An 18,958-nucleotide genomic window follows, 5' to 3' on the forward strand; every position below is an offset into this window, starting at 1 on the left:
ATAAAGCTGTGGTGAGCCATCTTGCTTGAACATGTGCAGTTTTACCATCCCAGACTTAATTTCTTTCTGTAGCTGTGACAAAGTGTCCAATCACTACGTCTCTGTATCTGGAAATATATACTTCCAGTTACTGTTTTAATATGATGGAAATCTGATGTCTCGTCTGCATTATAAAGATAACACAAATACATGTGTCTCATCAGCCTTTGGTGATCTTTAAAAAATACTACATCTACTAAAAAATGTCTAGGAACACTTTTACAGTTCACAAAAATTCAGCTGTGGGCAGGTACACACACACACACAAACACACACACACACCCTCTGTCATGGAAGATATTTTGTCACAGTAGAAAAAGGTCAGGTGTCAATATTGAAATCAATAAAGGCTGAATCTCATTTGGCAGCTTTATTTTCAGGGTCGTGGTTCAAGGTTCAAGCCAATTCATTTGTCCTTGTACAGCAAAATCAAATAATGATAATTTAATAATCAAATATTATGATACAGATATGCTGTAATAATTTAGTGACACTTTCATAGAACAAAGCCATAGTTAATGTTGTAACAACTGTGTTTTTCTTGCTTTGACAGCTAACTTGAGTAAAAATCATGGTATTTATAGGTGCCGTGTCGTATGAAACTGGACACCTTTCAGTTTCTTGCAGACGTTTCACTTCTCATCCAAGAGGCACCTTCAGTTCTAACTGGAGGGGAGTTGCAGACTTTCACACCTAACATACTTACTAAATAACTTCAGCTATTTTGAGACAAAAGATGGTATTCTCAGCCCCTCACATGCAAGTCTGACATTTAATCGGGCTCCATCTCTCCGACAATATTATATCACAACCTTATACACTCCAATCCTTCATAGGCTCATTAATTACTAAAATAAAAATAAATTGAGTATTTATTTTATGAAGGGATAAGTCAGGTCATTAACAACACTAAGCTGATTGCATATATTTATTTCAGTGTTGGCTTATTATGAAGACATAACATTACAAGGGAATGTTAACTTTAACTCACAAAATGACCTTTACAGAGCAACCAAATCGGTTAGCTCCAGGATTACGTGTCATGTGGGTGTATGAACAGCACTATAACAACCTTTTCTTTGTATCCTCATCATTACTGTTATTAATCTTACATAGCCACAAATAAATACAGAAAGAAAAAACACAGATACAAAAAGAAGAAATGGTATTTAAAATACACTGTGTCATTCTTTCACTTGCTCTCAAAACAAATGCACACACTAATCAAGATCGTTAGGACAGAAGGGGGTTGTTCTCATACTGCATTTGTTCCAGGGAGGGAGCCAGAATAGCTGCTTTAAAAGAGGTTGTATCAAAATTATACTGTTGTAGTTTCCTTAGACTTAATCAGTCCTTTGCATTGAAAGAAGGCATCCTGGCACGGGCCGCGTCCGAGGAAGCTTTTCAGCATGTCCACTCCATCCACAGAGCCGCCCGCTTCCAGAATCACCCTCCTGTACTCTTTTCCCACCTGTGTTAAAGCACACAAGAACTAATAAAGACACTTTCTGATAAAAGTGAGATGTATGTGTATATGTAAATAGATATATATGGTGTACAGTATAGTAATAATCAGACCCACCTTTGGATTCATAATGCCTTCCTTTTTAAAACGACTGAAATAAATGTCCATGGAGTAGACTTCACTCCACAGATAGCTGTAGTACTGACCATCATATCCTCCAGCCAGGTGACTGAAACTGGCCGTCATATTGGTTCCTGCAGAGAACAGATTGTCATCAAAATGATCTTCGTTACAAATCATTATCACACGTTCCAAGAGGAAATGTTGAATGTATGCATTTCATGGAAATTAACACAAAACTGTTTGTGTATTTATTGCATTTTAAATGTAACAATGTAGGTATTCATCCTCAAAGGAGGCATACAAAATGCCTGTAAACAGTTTTGCTTTTGCTTTGCCTTGGAATGGAACTGTTGCTGATGCTACAACTGACCTGGTGTAGCAGGAACACCCAGGATGTCCTGGCAGTGCTGCGCAAACACCTCAGTCGTATCTGCACGAGGGCTGGTGTGTAGGGACTGGTCCACTTTACCGAGGACCACCTGACGCAGGTTCATCAGCCCTGAAGGGGATAATCAAGTCAACACATCAATAAAGACTGCTGATTTCTGTATAAATGTTAGAGTTGTATTATTTTGTGAAAATTCCAGTGTCTGACCAGTGTTGGCTACTCTGGATGCTATCAGTTTGTCGAGCAGGGTGTCTGGGATTGGTGTGCCGTCCTTGTAGTGGCCGGACATTCTCCTCAGAGGCTCCTTCTCCCAAACCCAGTTCTCAAGCACCTGTGAAGGAACCTCCACAAAGTCCGTCTCAACCAGGGTTCCACTGAATTCTGAAAAAGCGGCCTGACACAAAAACAGACAGTTCCAAGTTCAAGCGCAATTGTTCTAAATATTATTAAAGAGAAGTATGCAAACACAATGAAGGAGCTGATGCCTACCTTTGAACAAATCTCATGCATGACATGACCAAACTCATGGAAATAAGTCTCCACTTCATTGTGTTGGAGAAGAGAGGGCCAGCCTTTTCTGGGTTTGGTGAAGTTAGCCACCATAGCTGCCACTGGAATCCTGCGTTTTCCATCAGGTCCTCTGCAGCTGGGTTTGAGTCCAAAGCAGGCTGCGTGGCCGTACTTTCCTTCCCTGTTGGAAGATAACATTACAAATGTCACACATTAAGACTGAATCTAAACATTAACACAAATAACAAGAGCACTAGTCAATGCTAGCGTTAATCTGAGCTGAAATCAAATTAATTATTCAAATAATTTTTCAAGCAAGAATTAAGTTTTAACATGTTCAAAATAAAATTAAATCTAAAAGTTGACACATTCTCTACCTCGGATGTAAGTCCAGGTAGAACTGGCCGATCTCCTCTCCTGTTTCAGTGTCATGTGCTGAATAAAGCTTGACGTCCTCGTGCCACACATGTGCGTGTTCCACCTCTGTGAATGTGAGACCCAGCAGCTCCTGGTAGATACCGAGCAGTCCTTCTGTCACCACGTCCAGCGGGAAATACTCGATGAGTTTGTCCTTGTTCACGGCAAACTTGCACTGCTCCACCTGATTCATGTAGTAGGGTAAATCCCAGGCATTGATCTGTCCATCAAATGGGAGGCCCTTCATCAAGCACTCCCTCTTCTTCAGTGCAAGGATGTATTTCCTCTCCTTGATTCCAATGGGCTTCAGAGTTTCATAGAATGTATCTGGAAATTGGGAAACAATTAAACAATAACATGCAGTTAGATATAATGTAATAAGAAATAAAACTGAATTAAGATTTTCCAATGAAGACGACACAAAGACTGTAGTTGCACTTTGCCTTTGCACTACCAACATATCTTCTTAAGGTAATTCAAAGTGCAGCATCTGCATTTCTAGGGTCAAAGGACAAATAATGGGTCATGATTTTGTAAGCCATGGCAGTCATTTAAAGAATATATATTCAATATGCACATAATTGCTGTCGAAGCCATTTCTCTGTTTCATTGTCAGCGTAGATTCTGCGGTTTGCCTTTAAAGAGTAGTATAGTAACAAGATAGTGACACACTCATTCAGGCCCATTTCACTGTGTGATATATGACCACGTGGGCCACATGCCCTCATGAGCCGTGAATTACTGTGTCTTCCACTACATACAAGAGGCATGCGGGGCAACATACACTGCATTACATGCAACAGGCATGAGGTGTAGCATTTCTCGCTTATAGCAGAGTCTGTCTACTTCCTCGTCCATCTCTCCAGGTTTATTTTTCATCTGCCAAGCGTTTATGAGATGGCATGAATCATCTTAAATGACAGAAGTGTGCGTGTGGGGTTGCGAGGTGAGAGGTCAGAGAGGTCATACCTAAAAAGTCAGACACATTGCCTGCATTCTTGGCCATGTTCATCTCCAGCACATAATTTGCGTGGTTACTATAACCAAGTAATTCGGCGACCTTTGCCCTCAGTTGAACCAACTCTTCAAGGATCGCCGTGTTTACCTAGAAAAAAGAAAGGCTGTAGAATAAGATATTCATCAGCAGTGGTGCCAGAAGCAATCAGATCCTTCAGAGAATGCAGTAATAATACACCACCACCCCCTAATGTAGCACCATAAGCACCTACTTATTTTGCACTACTTACAATTCTACCTCCGCCATCCAATTATCCTGTGCAATAATACCATTTTATTTTCAACAAGGCAATACTCTGACACTTTACTTAAATGTATATAATGCACATTTTTGCCTTCTGTATATAATGCACATAGCATATAGTCCTTTCTATATTGTATCTTTTCCCTCTTATCTAAATCTTTTAGTATTGTTAAGTCTTGTACTTATTGTATGTCTGTATGTCTGTCTACATGCTACTGTCACAAGTGAATTTCCCCGATGTGGGATGAATAAAAGTCTAAAGCCTGTGAAAAAACTCCACTAGGAAAGAATGTCTTGATTAAAACTTTAAGTAACTAAATACATCATTACATCACGCACATTTAAGACCGGGCATACCCATAGCCTTCAGTGAAAGGTCAATCATAGGCACATTTAAAAACACATCTTTAAATTATTCATGAGGCATCACTTCCCCATTAACGATCTTTTCATAAGATCCTGAATTGTCTAACTCTTTGTAAAGTATGTTACAATATGGGCTCTATAGATCAATCATTGATCATCCTGACATGCAAAAATCATGTCTGAGGTATCGTCAGCCCCATCTGGACAGCCCCAGGACACATTAAAAAAAGTTGTAGGTGCAGCCTGCAATGCAAGAGCTCACTGACGCCGCTCCTTCCTGTTCCACTTAGTGTTTCACCAGCTGATAACTTGAATGTGAGGCAGCAGCAGGAGAAGTGTTTCCTTTGCATTAGCAGTAACTTAATACAGCTGTTAGGGGAGTAAACAGCGAGGTTGATATCAATAAGATCATCATTACTTCTGATATCCATGTGCGTAGGTAGGTAATTTAAATCCAGTGTAGGAATGTTGCTCTCCATATAAAGAAAAATTCCAATTACTGAATCTAAATACATTGGATATACATTGCTGGGAAAAATCAGTCCATAAATAACATCAGACGCATGGTTTGATTTCATGAAAAGAGAATTACGACTGTGGAGCATAAGTCACAGTGTTATTTCTCCAGAGAGGGCTGCAGGTGTTTGTGCACAAGTTAAATAAGGACCAGACAGGCTATGGTCTGGAAAGTGTTGAGCAAACGGATTTATCATCCGATTCCAGTTACCTCTTTACACCTGCTGTGAAAAGCTCTTTCCATCTTCCTCCTGGTCTCAGGATTGTGACACCTCTTCATCAGTGGAAAGTAATGGGGATATTCCAGTGTAACTTTATACTGTCCATCTGCCGTCTTGTCCAGTCCATTGAGATAACTGTCGGCCAGACCGCCTTAACACAAGAGGACCGCAGCATTAGTGAGAGAGGCCAAAGCTTATTTATAATATACTAGACTGAGTTTTATTGATATAAGCTTACCCAGTTCACGCTCAGAGAAAACAAGAAATGTATTTTCCTCATTTATATTCTTGTTAAACTCTATGGAGAGTTCACTTATGAGCTTGGAGGTTCTTTTGATTTCCTTGGGAGAGAAAAGGGAAGTCAAAAACAGGAAAGAATAAATAGATTTCAAGGATTTGACATGACGATTACAAGCAAAATGTGATAAAAATGTACAAATTATTTCACAAATCATGACATTGTTTTTTTTTTTTTTTTTTTTTTTTTTTAAATACAGCTTGATTTGTTTTTCCCCTCTATCTAAAACCAAATTTTTAATTGTTAATCATTTACCTCTTGTATATCTTTCGACAGGTGCAATCCTTTCCTCTTGCCCAGTGTCACAAGTCTGTCTAAGAATCTCTTTTCCTCAGGTGAAAGGTTGTTTTGAAGCTTTTGCTGTCAAAAAAATCATCACAAAAAAACAGAACACACTTCTTCATATGGGCAGAATGAAGTCGCGATGTATTCAACTATGCCAGACAGCTCTAAGTGGATTTAGATATGGTATCGGTTACCACTAGTAATATCAGATTAAATTTCTTTTCCAAGCTAAATAGGATGCTGGAGTCAAATGAGGGTAAGAATACTATCCCCTCATTTGACCCCAGCATCTGGTCTTAATATAAATCAGTTCACTCCTATCATTTGTTGCCCTTTGGCTGACATTAAATGTGACAATGATCTATTGCTGGCATAGCTGCTGTGTTAAACATATCAAATCCTCACACATTAGATTTTAATTAGCTTCAACTCAATTTGTTTTACGAGTACGATTAACACCTTAGTATTATCATCTTAGTGTGCTAGAGGTCTAATTAACGGACAGTTTTTAGATCGACCTTCACCTCTTATGAAGCATACCTGCAAGGCTGTGACTCGCTTGAAGACATCCTCCCTCATACTTATCTCCACATCAAACTCAGACAGCTTCTTGTCTGCGTCCGTGCTCGCTGTCCGGACCTCTTTAGAAGGACAAACATACTGAGGGAAATCCAGAACGTGACGCGATGCTGAGGGAACAGAGAAAAACAAAACAACAGAGATCATGAATGTCAGTACCACCAGCAGAATAATAAGGCTGGTGTTAAAACACTTCTTGCTTACAAACTTTGCCTCAAACAGGAGTAAATTATGTTTTGGTTGGGGACTATTTTCAGCTGTGGATGAGTACACATTTGCTGCTATACTTCATATTTAGATGTGTATGGGACTGTTAAAAATAACTGCAATGCCCAGTGCTCACTTTGCATCAATGCTATTGGATGGTCGATCATTGAATCGGTAAATACTGATACAGATCAATGTATTATTGAACCCCTATTTTCAGGTGCTTATTTCAACACTGACTTTTGGACAACAATGGCAGTCTATGGATCAGAGTTTTGGCTAAACAGAAAATACTTGTTAACCGGTCTTTTCATATGCTTATTGCTAAAACAAAATGTAGATTATCACTTGCATTGTCCTTGAAGACTTACATGCATAGTCCAGTTTGACATAAGCCAAAGCTCTCAGCGTGTTTTCCACCGAAACATCCTCCATCTTTATCGCTCCAATGTCATCATAAACCTTCTTTACACTGCTAATCAAACCATCTGTCACGGTCCTGATCTCAGCTGGTGACAGGTCCCATCTCAGTGTATTCCTCTTATTTGCAGGCTGAGAGCTGCAGTCTCTGGCAGGCACCACGGCCCCATTCTGGATGGTCATTCTCAGGACAGGTGTGTAGACTCTGGAGGGGATCCAAACTTCATAACTTTAAAAAACACAGTTCACACTAGAGCCCTGCGAGTGAACTGAACAGGTGGCACTAACACAGGCAATAAATTCTTCAAAGTCACACTTGTAACGTGCTCTGCATTTCTCCCAGGCTAAACTAAGTGACCTTTTCGCTTCCCACAGCGTCCAGTCAGGGTTAGGTTTCATTGCTTGGCAGCGAAAAGCCCTTCAAAACATGCTGCGTGGGATACCTTCCAAACACCTCAGTGATTTATTTCACATTTAATTTAATGCTTGTTATTTTTTTTTTTATGATATAACAGATGTTAATGTAACACACAGCAATTAGTTGAACGCATGGAGCTGATACGCCTTCTGTAATCTGTCACACAGGTGTTAAATAAACAAACAAAATGGCTGCTATTTAACCGTTAATTTAACCGTTAATGCAACCGGAAGCGTACCTGCAGAGCGTGCGGCGGACTACGACTCTTAATGCACACATGCCGGCGGTTTCATGCGTTTTCCCGAGCAAGAAAACACCAACTTTCTCCACCTCTTTGCTATCTGTCAGTCCCAGCAGCAGCAGCTCCACCTCCACCACCAGCAGCAGTGTCCTCCCTCTCTGTTCTCGCGTGTGCAAGAAAGCGCCTTTATTTCCGCGGTCAACGCGCATGCGCCGGGGAGGATGCGATCAATCTGACACACAAGTCCTCATGACGCGGTAGCAGGCAGCAGACAGCTGGATAAGAGCTCAGCTCAGGTAGGTGGGCGGCCGGGGAGGAGGAGGAGAAGGAGGGGGACAGTCTGTAGCATCCTTTGACATATGTTATAAATACATCGTGGTGTTTGCACTGGCGTGACCTTTCTCTCTCCAGATTAGCAGAAATGTGTTTGTTTTTGGGTTTTTTTTACCCAGCATCACACAGGGCTGCACGCACTGCGCGAGCCCTGTCGTCCGGATCGATACAGATTTTTTTGTTTTAGGGAATCTAACTAGCAGACTAGCGCTCCATTGAATGCATGTTCTGTTGTTTTTTCTGAAAGCAAAAACACAAACAAATATATGACGCATGTATAGTGAATAATAAAAAAAAAAAACACGTCTCGCCTCCCATTCTGCTATTACATCACAGCTTCTGCATCACTGCATTTACGTGTGTCAACACACACGCTGAGGGAGGAGTGGCTGAGACCCTAAAATGAACATAACAACGAGCGGTCACAGCACGTGATGGAAATATGAGGCAGTGTTTGTATATGTAAGTCAGGTTGTACCCCTCCAGAGAGTCAAACTACAGAGGATTTATCTGCCCCTGCTGCAAAATACTGTTAGGACCTGACGGAGAAAAACAGTCAGATGGTTTTTTTTATTATTATAATCATCATAATCGTTTTGCATTCATCCTCCAAAGACTTCTAAAGCATCCTTGCTGGTATGGCTAATGGTGGAGATAACAGATAACAACATGGCTGTGTAAGGAAGTTGCTGTGTGGCTAATACTGTTGCAATTTGATTTAAAGGGTAACTCCATCAATTTTACACATTAAAGTGTGTTAACAGGTCTTGCATGTGCGGAAAAAAAGAAAGTGGCATAAAGCCTTAAGCACTAAGCTGCATTGTGGGTAATGTAGGCGCTAAGTTGTCGATCGGTGCGCTACTATAAAATTGTTGGACTCATTATTGACAGTTTAAAAAACAAATGGTCAATATCGATACAGCAGAACCAGAAATATAACCTTTTTTTCTATTCCACGCATTCTTTTTCCTTTTCAAAAACCTGGTGCCTACGTTACCCACAATGCAGTGTAGCAACTGGGTGACATCACTGGAGGCAATTTGTCAGATTACATACCTCCGGAGCCACAAAAGCTTTATATTACTTTTTTCACATACGCAGCAGTTCTCCTCAAGACCTGTTAACACACTTTAATGTATAATTGGTGGAGATGCCCTTTTAAAAAAAAACGCAATTAATTAAAATACCAAAGACTAATTATCTTATCTGCAGCCTTTGTGGCTCTTGGGCAGTTGCCCACTTTTCTCAGTTGATAATCCACTCCTGGCTAAGAACTAATTACCCAGGACAATGTTATAGGCCTTCGGTACGGATGGTACAGATGTGACAACATTTAACAAACCATCAAAAACCCCGTCTAACCACTTATCACATAAATGATAATACTGTATCTGAATACATAAAGGATCGTAAAACATGCTTAACTAAGTCTGTATGGTGCACAACAAACATGCAATAGATGTCGCGTCTACAGAACAGATAAACAAAATGACAATATATCAATTATAATTACATTTCTGATAGAAGTAGATTAAAGAAAACATTTAATCAAATGTTAATAAAATGCATGAATTGAAGGGGAACATATTTTCTCAATCACCTTCTCGCTGTTAGTAAAGAAAGCCCGACATAAAAACCCACGCAGTCCTGATGAAGGTGATCATTGTCAGTTTTCATCTCTCTTAAATTTTATCTCTTTAAATTAAACCAACATTGCTGTTTGTGTATTTAGCCGTGAATATTTAATATCAGAGAGAAAAGTTTCAGAGGCGTAATTACACAAAGTATCAGTAGGAATTCCTGCTGCTCATCATGAATAAACGATCAGGTCATCTTGTGTTTATGTGATGTGTCAACACTCAATAGATGATAATAGATGATTGTTAATTCAGTTACATTATGCAGTGAATTCATTTCCAGCCTGTGCCACCACTTTAGCTGGAGGTCACTTACTGTATATAGAGCAGACCCATCGTTTAAACAGCCTCTTATTATCGTAGCACTGTTTTTTTTTTTATCAAACTGGTTGTCAAATGCAAACATCTACATTTTGCCACAGTTGTATGTGTATGTCATATTTACTGTGCTATGGGATGGAACATAAGTTTTGATTCATTACATAAAGATATTTTTGTCGCCGTTGAAAGAACTGGAGAGTCGCACAGAAGAGTTCTGCACTAAAACCAAAAACATCAGGTAGAGCTGCAAAATGATTAGTTGCTCCAAGGAAAACTAATCGCCAACATTTTATTCTGTTAATCGTTTCAGTCATTTTCCATGCAAAAAATCTCAAACATTTGTTTGTTCTAGCTTCTTAAGATTAAGGATTTGCTGCCTGTCTTTGCCATTTATGAGAGCAGATAAAGAATATTTGGACTGTTGATTGCACAAAAGAAGCAATCTGAATTTGTCTTTTGGGACTTTGGGAAAATCGTGACGAGCATTTCTTCTTTATGTAATTTTATTGACTGAGCGGTTTTTGAATAATCGTGACAATAATCAGAAGATTAATCAACAACGAAAATAATTGGTAGCTGAAGCCCTTTTAGCGGTTGACAGTTTGCAAATCAGACATATTTTATGTGGCAAAAGTGAACATTGTAATGGAAGTGGAGAGAAAAAAACCTGTCAGGTCGTGCAGCAACATGTAGATGTTTTCATCTGACCACAGCTTCATATTTCTCTGAGAATATGCGCTGTTCTGCGATTGCGTAAATCTGAAATGCCCTTTTCTTTGTCACTAGATTCAAGCTAATATTCTGTCAATGTATGAAGCATTAATGAATGATCACAAAATCACAAAAACTCAGTGCCTTGATCATTTTTTAAAACGGTGAACGGATCATTTAAGGATTCATGAAAACCCAGCATTCATCCATCATGAGTCATGTAATAGTTATAGCATGTGTTTTTTACATAAAGTGTCACCCTCTGAATAATGCAGCCATCGACGTGTGGGCTCCTTTTTTTGTTTCTCTCCAAACAACTTCCTGTTCCCAGCAGATTCTAGGTAAAAATGGCGGTGGAGAAGCGTCTGGCGTTCTCTATTGTGCAGTTCCTACGAGATCAAACACATTGCGGCGCTTTGAATTCTGATGAGCAGGAGAGCCTTGAAGGTAGGTCAACCGCACTGTTCACTTTACGGTTTGGAAAGCTTCTTTACAAATATAGGACACTCCGCTCTTCTCCCGTCTGTTTCAGAATGAAACTTACATACATATGGTCAGAGTTGACTGTCGCGGTGCAGAGAGAATAAACAGGAGTAGGTTTCACCAGCTCAGAGTGTGATGTGCGGTATGTGCGGTGGCGTGTTTCATCCCGGATGAACAGGACAGTTTAAATCTCTCGTTCTGAGTGTGCAGCCAAGCTCTGACTCATTAGAAATCACACTGCCAACTCTCAGACCGATTGTTCAGCTGTTGTCTAAAAATCTCCCGATTTCTCTCCCGTCAACGCGATCCTGTCTCTACAGTTGCGATACAGTGTTTGGAGACGACCTTTAAGATCAGTTCCAGCGACTGCCACCTCGCCGTGCCACAGCCTCTGAGAGAGATATTCCTCAACTCACTGCTCAAGGTGGGTGCTGCACGAAACGCTTTAAAGGTCCCTATATTATGCTCATTATTATAGAAAATGTTCTTTACTGGTCCCATTCTATCCATTGCTGCAGCACCTCTATTCACCCTCTGTCTGAACGCTCTGTTTTAGCGCCTGTCTCTTTAAGATCCCCCCCCCCTTTCCAACGAGCTCAGTCTGCTGATTGGTCAGCTCTCACAGACCTGAGAAGGCACCGCCCATGTGGTTTCGGCATCAGCTCTGCCGGTGATTTTGCAACCATGGCCGTGCTGGGGGGGGGGCGTGGCTGAGGGCGAGGACTCTTTAGTTGTGACATCAACACCTGACAGTAATCCTGACAGCAGCATTTCTACCTGAATTAAGCATTCAAAGTAAAGTCTAAAGTAAAGTAAAGGTATCATGTTCAAATATGACTTTGGTAGAATAGTGCTTGAGCTGGTATTAAATGTACTTAAGTATTTAAAGTAGTTTTCCGGCCATAACTACCTAAATATAAAAGTAAACTATACATATATCTACATGTGTGCATTTACTGTGCGATGACTGAGTATCAGCCTGGCCGACAACATCACTGGTGTTTATACAGAATCTAGCTCTACAGTGTGAAGGCAGTTGGGTCTTATGTATGTCTCCTGTGAACAAGGGACGCACAAAATGGTCAAACAGTACTATTGGGGTTATTTTTGTCAGACATTACGATTGCGATATGCTTCATGATTCGTGTTAATGATCATTTTTGCTGTTAAAGCTGTTAAAAATCACGATGATGTGAGATTTGTTGGCTGTTTTCTTCCATCAGGAACAAGAGTTGTTTTGTTGTGCAGCCCTTACGTGAATTTAGCTTACACAGCATCAGGAGTTGTGTTAAAATCAAGAATGAATGTATGTCGCATTATTCACAGTCAACCTGATAAACCCTCCACACAGCGGACATTTTTACTAATATTACTGTGGCTGCCTGCCAAAAGCATGCTGCTTCACTGGCACTGACTACTGGCTCGCTTTGATAGAACGGAGTCGTCATTAATGATATTGGTTGCACCTGCGCTTTTTCCTTTCATTCTTTTCTTCAGTAAATCCTTTCAAAGATTTTTCTTTTTCTATTTTGCATGTCCTCAGAATGACAACCTGACCGTGCCAGAGACGTCCCCCTCTCCAGAAGACATCGAACGAGCAGAGCAACTAAAGAATGAAGGTGATGTTTAAACTCTGGTTTCATTATGTGCAATTGCTGTGCCTCTGCCTGCAGCATCGCCGGCAGTAGACCAATATCTTTTAGCACCTCAATCGAAGCAACACCATAAATGTAATTAGCTTTTTCACAAAATGTTTTGAAGGGAGAACAGAAGGCAGCTGAACCGCTCACACATGCAGCATTAAACGTGCCGGCTCATAATAATATTGAAAGATTTTGTTCTTTATGCGTTCAAAAACATGTTGTTGAACTCACTCTGACTAGATATTTCTCCGGATGATAACTGTTGATAACCGCAGTCTCTTTTTATTACAACACTGAACAATCCGATATTTGATTTTCAGGGAACAATCACATGAAGGAGGAGAACTACAGATGTGCGGTCGAGTGCTACACAAAGGCCATCGATCTGGACCTAAGAAACGCCGTGTACTACTGCAACAGGTATTCACAACGACAGCACGATTTCACCAGTGTCCTTGTTTTTTTCTGCATCTATTGTGTTTTTTATACAGCAGCAGACAGGAGACAGGAGTGATAAATAGACTGTGATGTCATGTTGACATCATGTTGATATTTTTTAACCGGACTAAACAGCTTGCTGGTGAGTCGACTCTCTCACATGTGCATCGAGATACCACGAACCCTTCGGAGGGACCAGGGTCTAAATTAAGTTCATTGGCATTATTTGATCCCCAAAAAAGTCTCTGTTTGGAGGGTAGTATTTGCTGTAAGTACCAGCAGAGTACCAGCATCTTTTGTTTCAGCCACCATTTTTAAAAGTCTGCAGCTGTAAACCAGTTTGATTTTTGCTTATAATGCTTCAACAAGTTCACATGGACTTACAGAAAAAACAAAAGTCCAGGCGGTCACTGTACAGCCACTGCCTTTTCATACATCCGCGTACGAATTTGGCAAATATTTGCGGGTCGACAACACATAAATCAAGAGGCTGAGGGGTGAAAAAGCAGCTCTTGGGACTAAGAGTGTGCTGGTAATTTTGGTTGAGACGCGGTTTATCTGCACACAAATGAACAAGCCTGTAATAAAGCTGAGCGTGGTGTCTGGATGCAACACTTTGCAGGGCTGCAGCTCACAGTAAACTGGGAAATTACACGGAGGCGACAGGCGACTGCGAGAGAGCCATTGGGATTGATCCCACGTACAGCAAAGCGTATGGAAGAATGGGGTGAGTCAGGCTCCAGAAATGTTTCATCTTAAGACAAGTTTTCCTTACGTAATCTGCTCCCTAATATCTCTTTGATTTGTGTTCTCTAGTTTGGCTTTGACGTCCATGAGCAAGTATCCAGAGGCAATAACCTACTTCAAGAAAGCTCTGGTATTAGACCCCGAGAACGATACGTACAAGTCCAACCTGAAGATCGCAGAGCAGAAGCAGAAAGAGGCAACCAGCCCAGTAAGTGATAAATGCATATTAGCCCTCATTTTGCTATGTGATATGATGTTTGTCTCATTAAAGGAAAAGTTCACCCAAAAATGTAAATTCAGTCATTATTCACCTCCATGCTGACAGAAAGTTGGGCGACTTTTTTGTGGTTAAAAAAAGGTTTCTGGAGCTTCACAGCAAAACAGCTTTGCAGCAAGTAGATGGGGACTTGTTTTAAAACATAAGTAGTAACTAAAAAAAACACATAAAATGACTCCATACAGCTCGTCCAGCGTAATCCAAGTCTCCAGAAGCCCTGAGATCCCAGACTGATTGGAGAAAACGTTATTTACACTCTTGAAGCACAGCTGAGCTCTTCAGATAGGGTAGGTCGTTAGCATGGTAGCTACATTGAAGATTAGGGCCTCAAAGGGAGTGTAAATAACGTTGATTTGTGAAGTTTGAGCTTACTGAGACCTGGATTGTGCCGGACGAGCTCTGTGAAGCCATTTTATATTGTTTTTTTTGGTTGTTTTTTAACGTTTTAAAACAAGTCCTGTCTTCAGTTGTTTCTAAAAATGCTGCAACTTAATTTTGCTGTGAAGCTCCAGAAATGTTTTGTGGAAAACTTCACCCGACTTTCCAGAGTGGGTGATGACTTGAATTTTCTTTTCTTTTGTGGGGGGTGAACTTTTCATTTAACCAGCGCTGATTGTTCTGACCTTTACCTGTGACTGTGTGCCGCAGATAGCTGCTGGATTGGGTTTCGACATGGCTAGTTTAATCAACAACCCTGCCTTCATCAGCATGGTAAGAGCTTTAATAAAAACACTGTGCATAAACAGCCCGGCACAATAGAGGCTCTCTGCTGTTCAGCGAACCGCTTGTCTTACGTTTTGTGTCTGGCAAGGTTAGAACAGATATCTTCCCTAATTAGTCCCCTGAGTGACAGTTAGCCCGTTAATCAACTGAGTTTATTGTCTGGTGGAAAGGGCCTCGTCTCGGGCCGGAGCGATGTTAAACGATGACACGCGGGAACGTCTGCCAGGCCGAGAACGCCTCTAAAAGCCATGCCAGAGTTTTTATTACAGCAACAGTGACAAGGCACATCTAAATCAGACTGCTGTCGGTGCCAGCAGCAGTAGATAATAACAAAATTGTCCTTTTTAAGTACATTTGTGAGAGAACAAAGTGGATTTCAGCTCGGGTTCTTGTTTACAGGCCGCGAGCGTGATGCAGAACCAACAAGTACAACAGCTGTGAGTGCCAAAAATAATTGATTGCATGTAAGGGGGGGGGGGTTTGCTTTCAAGTTCGGTTTAATTACACGCTTTGACTCGCTGTCACTGTGTCGCTGTGTGGTCAGTATGTCAGGAATGATGTCGAACGCGGTCGGCGGGCCTGCAGCTGGAGTGGGCGGACTGTCGGACATTTCCAGCCTGATTGAAGCGTAAGTACACTCGACTCTGAATGAAAAAGAATTAAACTGTCTCATTTTGGAGAGTTTTCCATGTTTTGAAATTCCACATTTTGGGAAACCGATGGCACTCTCAGGTCTTCGTGGTAAATAGGAAGTGGAAAGACTATTTCTTGGCATTTAAACAGTCACTTCCTGGTGTCTTTAGGGACGCTTGTGGGCGGATTTTGTGACCTTCTTCATGTTTTTTAGTCTTTAAGCAGGGTTCGTACGGGTGCTTGAAATCCTTGAAAGTACTTGAATTTCAATGTTGTGTTTTCAAGGTCTGAAAAGTGCTTGGATTTTAGTTTAAGTGCTTGAAAGTGCTTGACATTATAACTCTGTGTCTTTCACAAAATTGGGATTAGACTGAATAATTAATTTCTGAAGTTTTTGCTATTATGAAACATAATTTTAGATGTTTACAGCATAATACAATGTACATTATTGTGATAAAAAGTGAAGAAAAAGTAATGAGTTTATATATTCCTGTAGAAAAGTATTTTACCCCAGCAATAAGGTGCTGGAAAATCTTTAAAATTACCCTTAAAAGTGCTTGAAAAGTGCTTGAATTTGACCTTGAAAAATGTGTACGAACCCTGTTTAAGGGACATTTCACCACTTTTCCTTTTACTTGTAGCGCCATTTATCCATCGAGCTACCAAACCTGACCTGCCAACCACGTCACCACGTTGAACAAAGCATGCATCTACTCATGGACAAGAGGCACGTGCTCGTGACAGCGACGGATGTAAACATTAATGGCGTTGTCCTCGGCTGAGCTGCGACGTTAACCAGCTTAGTGAACCAGCCTCTTGTCCACGAGTAGACATGCGCTGCCTGCTCTGTGGTTATACATTCGGTGGGTGAAGTTAGAAGAAAGAAAATAGTTCCCTCCCGCATCTGCTGTGGATGATCTTGAGTCGCCGGGTCATGATTTTTGGAAAGACGCATTAATGTTGAGATTTCCAAATGTATTTTTCTGGCGCTTCGAGGCAAGGCAATTAATTCATACAGCACCGCTGAGACACAAGGCTGTTAAAGTGCTTCACAGGGTTATAAAAAACATGAAAAAGACATCAAGAAGTGCTTAAAATGACCATAAAATGACAATAAAAACAAAAGCAATAGTTACAGATTGAAAAGAAGCTATGAAACTTATTCACAGGGAAGCTGCGGTGAACGGTGATGTTTAATGCCCTGATTTAAATGAGCCGACAGCTTTAGCAGACAAAAAACTGCTCAGGAAGCACAAGTACACGCAAGCCACAAGCCCAGTGCCGTCGAGTTACGTTATATTAAAGTGAAGGTTGACTGATATCTCTGATACCAAAACGAGCTGCATCAATAAACAGCACTACAGGTGAGAGGAAAAATATGTATTTTTGTTTTCGGGGTGAACTGCCACTTTAATGCTAAGCTAAGCTAAGCAGCTGCTGGCAGTATCCACATATTTACCGTGCGGACATGAGAGTGGTGTCGATCATCTCATCTGAGTTTGGACGAGAAGGCAGATAATATCTCAACATTTCTGAAACTATTTAATGTCATGTTTTATCCGCGATTTGCCTCAACAGGCAATGATGAAAACAGGATGAAACAGTGTGTAATTACCCCCTAATTGGATGTGACATTTTCTCTTTTCATAATATACTATCCCAGCATAAGAATCTTTTGTTGTTTCCGATTTAGTATGAACTTCCTGTACTGTCTGGAGTGAGGAGATGAGGCTGTTCTCTCCCGGCGGGGATTCTTGTTACTTTACTTTAAATTAAAAACAGAGCAATGTCTCATCCTGCGTTGTGTGAAGCTATTGTTCTGGTAGATTCTAATCAGGGCTCTGTCGTCTCTCCGTCAGAGGACAACAGTTTGCGCAGCAGATCCAGCAGCAGAACCCAGAGCTGATCGAGCAGTTAAGGAACCACATCCGGAGCCGCTCCTTCAGCGGCAGCGCCGAGGAGCACTCATGATCTCCTCAGGTACACCTCAAACCAAACCCCGGCTCACTTTATGTAAAACTGAAATACATCCGCATCATTTACATGCATCTTTTTTTTCTTTTTCCATTACAGTCCCACGTTTTTTTTTCTCCAAGGAAGGGCAACCATATGGCGCGATTTACAATCTCTACACCCATTTCTCAAGTCAAATCCCCGGCATAGCTGGACTGAAGAGACAAGGATGGGGTTGAAGGCACTTTACTGTGACTAAAAGGCTCCGGAGCGGAGAGAGAGATGAGGGGGGCCTGGAGACTGGACCATGAAATGAAGCATCCCACACATCTAGGGCAACAATAAAAAAAAAAAAACACATTGTAAAAACACCTAACCACCTAAAAAAAAGTAAAACAGAGCCAAGAAGTCATTCAGCCTACAGAGAGAAACATGAGTAAATCCTGTCTTCAGAGCTTTTCACGTGTTTTTGTATGTGCTGAGAAACACACTGCCCTCTTCATGTTATGAGTTGAGGATCTTTCCGTCTTAGTCACGATGAAACGGAGGGTTCGGGAGGAATGTACTTTTACAGCCTTGCAGGGAACATACAAGCTTTTTTCTCATACAGTAACATCAGGTTTGTTTATACTGCATACTGTTTCATATTATTTTTGTAGACAGAGGAAAAAAACAAAAAAACAACGCTCTTACTGGAGGATAAACACCATCCGGTCCTCGAACACGTAGGACTCACATCACTGCTTTTGAAAACGACTTAATTTTGAACTGAGACGACCGTCTAATGGTATAGCAGTGTTTGCCGCCTGCATTATGTTGTTATTGCACTTTAGCAAAAATAATAAATGTCCCCCTCCTTTTAAGCATATTTAATTGTTCATTAACTGGTAATAAAGTATTCAGACTGTTCATTTTGCATGCTCTTAAATCTGGTATTTGAGATCAGATGCTTTATGGAAACAAATAGGTATGCTAGGGCAGCACAATGTTTTGTCTAAAAACATGTGAATAAATGTCTTGAAATTGAGCGACTGCTGCTCGCATGTTTGTCTTTGTGTCATTATAATTGAAATGTATTTAGTGTGAAGCATTTTGTGTTAAATAATGTCTTATAATTTGAAGCCAAGATCTACGTGACATCTTTATCAGACACTTTAAAGGTGCAAATCCACCAACTGAGAACTTCTTAAGACTGTCGGAGAAAATCCCAAGAAAGAGTGATAAACGAGGAGTGCGAAGTTGTCAGGAAACGTTTAACAGAGAGCTGAAGTGAAAAAAAACACAAATTCCGGTAATATTCTCCTT

The 18,958-nt window shown here is 40.7% G+C and overlaps 2 protein-coding genes across 4 annotated transcripts; one reads left to right on the forward strand and one right to left on the reverse strand.

The window, feature by feature from the left end:
- Positions 1-949: 949 nt before the first annotated feature.
- Positions 950-7,995, reverse strand: nln (neurolysin (metallopeptidase M3 family)). 2 transcript variants are annotated; one of them, XM_030435450.1, is made up of 13 exons: positions 7,752-7,995; positions 7,047-7,300; positions 6,430-6,578; positions 5,860-5,964; positions 5,545-5,647; positions 5,297-5,457; positions 3,912-4,047; positions 2,903-3,269; positions 2,505-2,706; positions 2,223-2,409; positions 1,998-2,126; positions 1,622-1,758; positions 950-1,510 (listed from the first exon to the last, which is right to left on the reverse strand). In XM_030435450.1, exons 1-13 carry the CDS (start codon positions 7,961-7,963, stop codon positions 1,358-1,360), a joined length of 2,295 nt encoding a protein of 764 aa, XP_030291310.1. In that variant the 5' UTR covers positions 7,964-7,995; the 3' UTR covers positions 950-1,357. The 2 variants fall into 2 exon arrangements, with proteins under 2 accessions (XP_030291310.1, XP_030291311.1); XM_030435451.1 differs by having other exon boundaries at positions 7,844-7,910.
- sgtb (small glutamine rich tetratricopeptide repeat co-chaperone beta) lies at positions 7,938-18,680 on the forward strand. 2 transcript variants are annotated; one of them, XM_030435456.1, is made up of 12 exons: positions 7,938-8,050; positions 11,091-11,203; positions 11,560-11,663; positions 12,783-12,858; positions 13,203-13,302; positions 13,943-14,047; positions 14,137-14,275; positions 14,993-15,055; positions 15,467-15,504; positions 15,612-15,695; positions 17,560-17,680; positions 17,774-18,680. In XM_030435456.1, the coding sequence occupies exons 2-11, from the start codon at positions 11,104-11,106 to the stop codon at positions 17,669-17,671; spliced, it is 921 nt and encodes a 306-aa protein (XP_030291316.1). In that variant the 5' UTR covers positions 7,938-8,050; positions 11,091-11,103; the 3' UTR covers positions 17,672-17,680; positions 17,774-18,680. The 2 variants fall into 2 exon arrangements, with proteins under 2 accessions (XP_030291316.1, XP_030291315.1); XM_030435455.1 differs by having other exon boundaries at positions 7,939-8,050; positions 11,088-11,203; positions 17,774-17,995.
- The last annotated feature ends 278 nt before the right edge of the window (positions 18,681-18,958 follow it).

The sequence above is a fragment of the Sparus aurata genome, chromosome 12, assembly GCF_900880675.1.
Source record: "Sparus aurata chromosome 12, fSpaAur1.1, whole genome shotgun sequence".
Classification (NCBI taxonomy): Eukaryota; Metazoa; Chordata; class Actinopteri; order Spariformes; family Sparidae; genus Sparus; species Sparus aurata.

Bases quoted from the DNA above. Each gene is read 5' to 3' on its own strand.
- nln (XM_030435450.1), bottom strand. From the start codon at position 7,963: ATGCGCGTTGACCGCGGAAATAAAGGCGCTTTCTTGCACACGCGAGAA. The intron at 5,458-5,544 runs GTAAGCTTATAT...TCTTGTGTTAAG, and splicing joins TTTCTCTGAGCGTGAACTGG to GCGGTCTGGCCGACAGTTAT. The intron at 2,707-2,902 runs GTAGAGAATGTG...ATCTTCCAACAG, and splicing joins TACCTGGACTTACATCCGAG to GGAAGGAAAGTACGGCCACG.
- sgtb (XM_030435456.1), top strand. From the start codon at position 11,104: ATGGCGGTGGAGAAGCGTCTGGCGTTCTCTATTGTGCAGTTCCTACGA. The intron at 11,664-12,782 runs GTGGGTGCTGCA...GCATGTCCTCAG, and splicing joins TCCTCAACTCACTGCTCAAG to AATGACAACCTGACCGTGCC. The intron at 15,505-15,611 runs GTGAGTGCCAAA...CTGTGTGGTCAG, and splicing joins AACCAACAAGTACAACAGCT to TATGTCAGGAATGATGTCGA.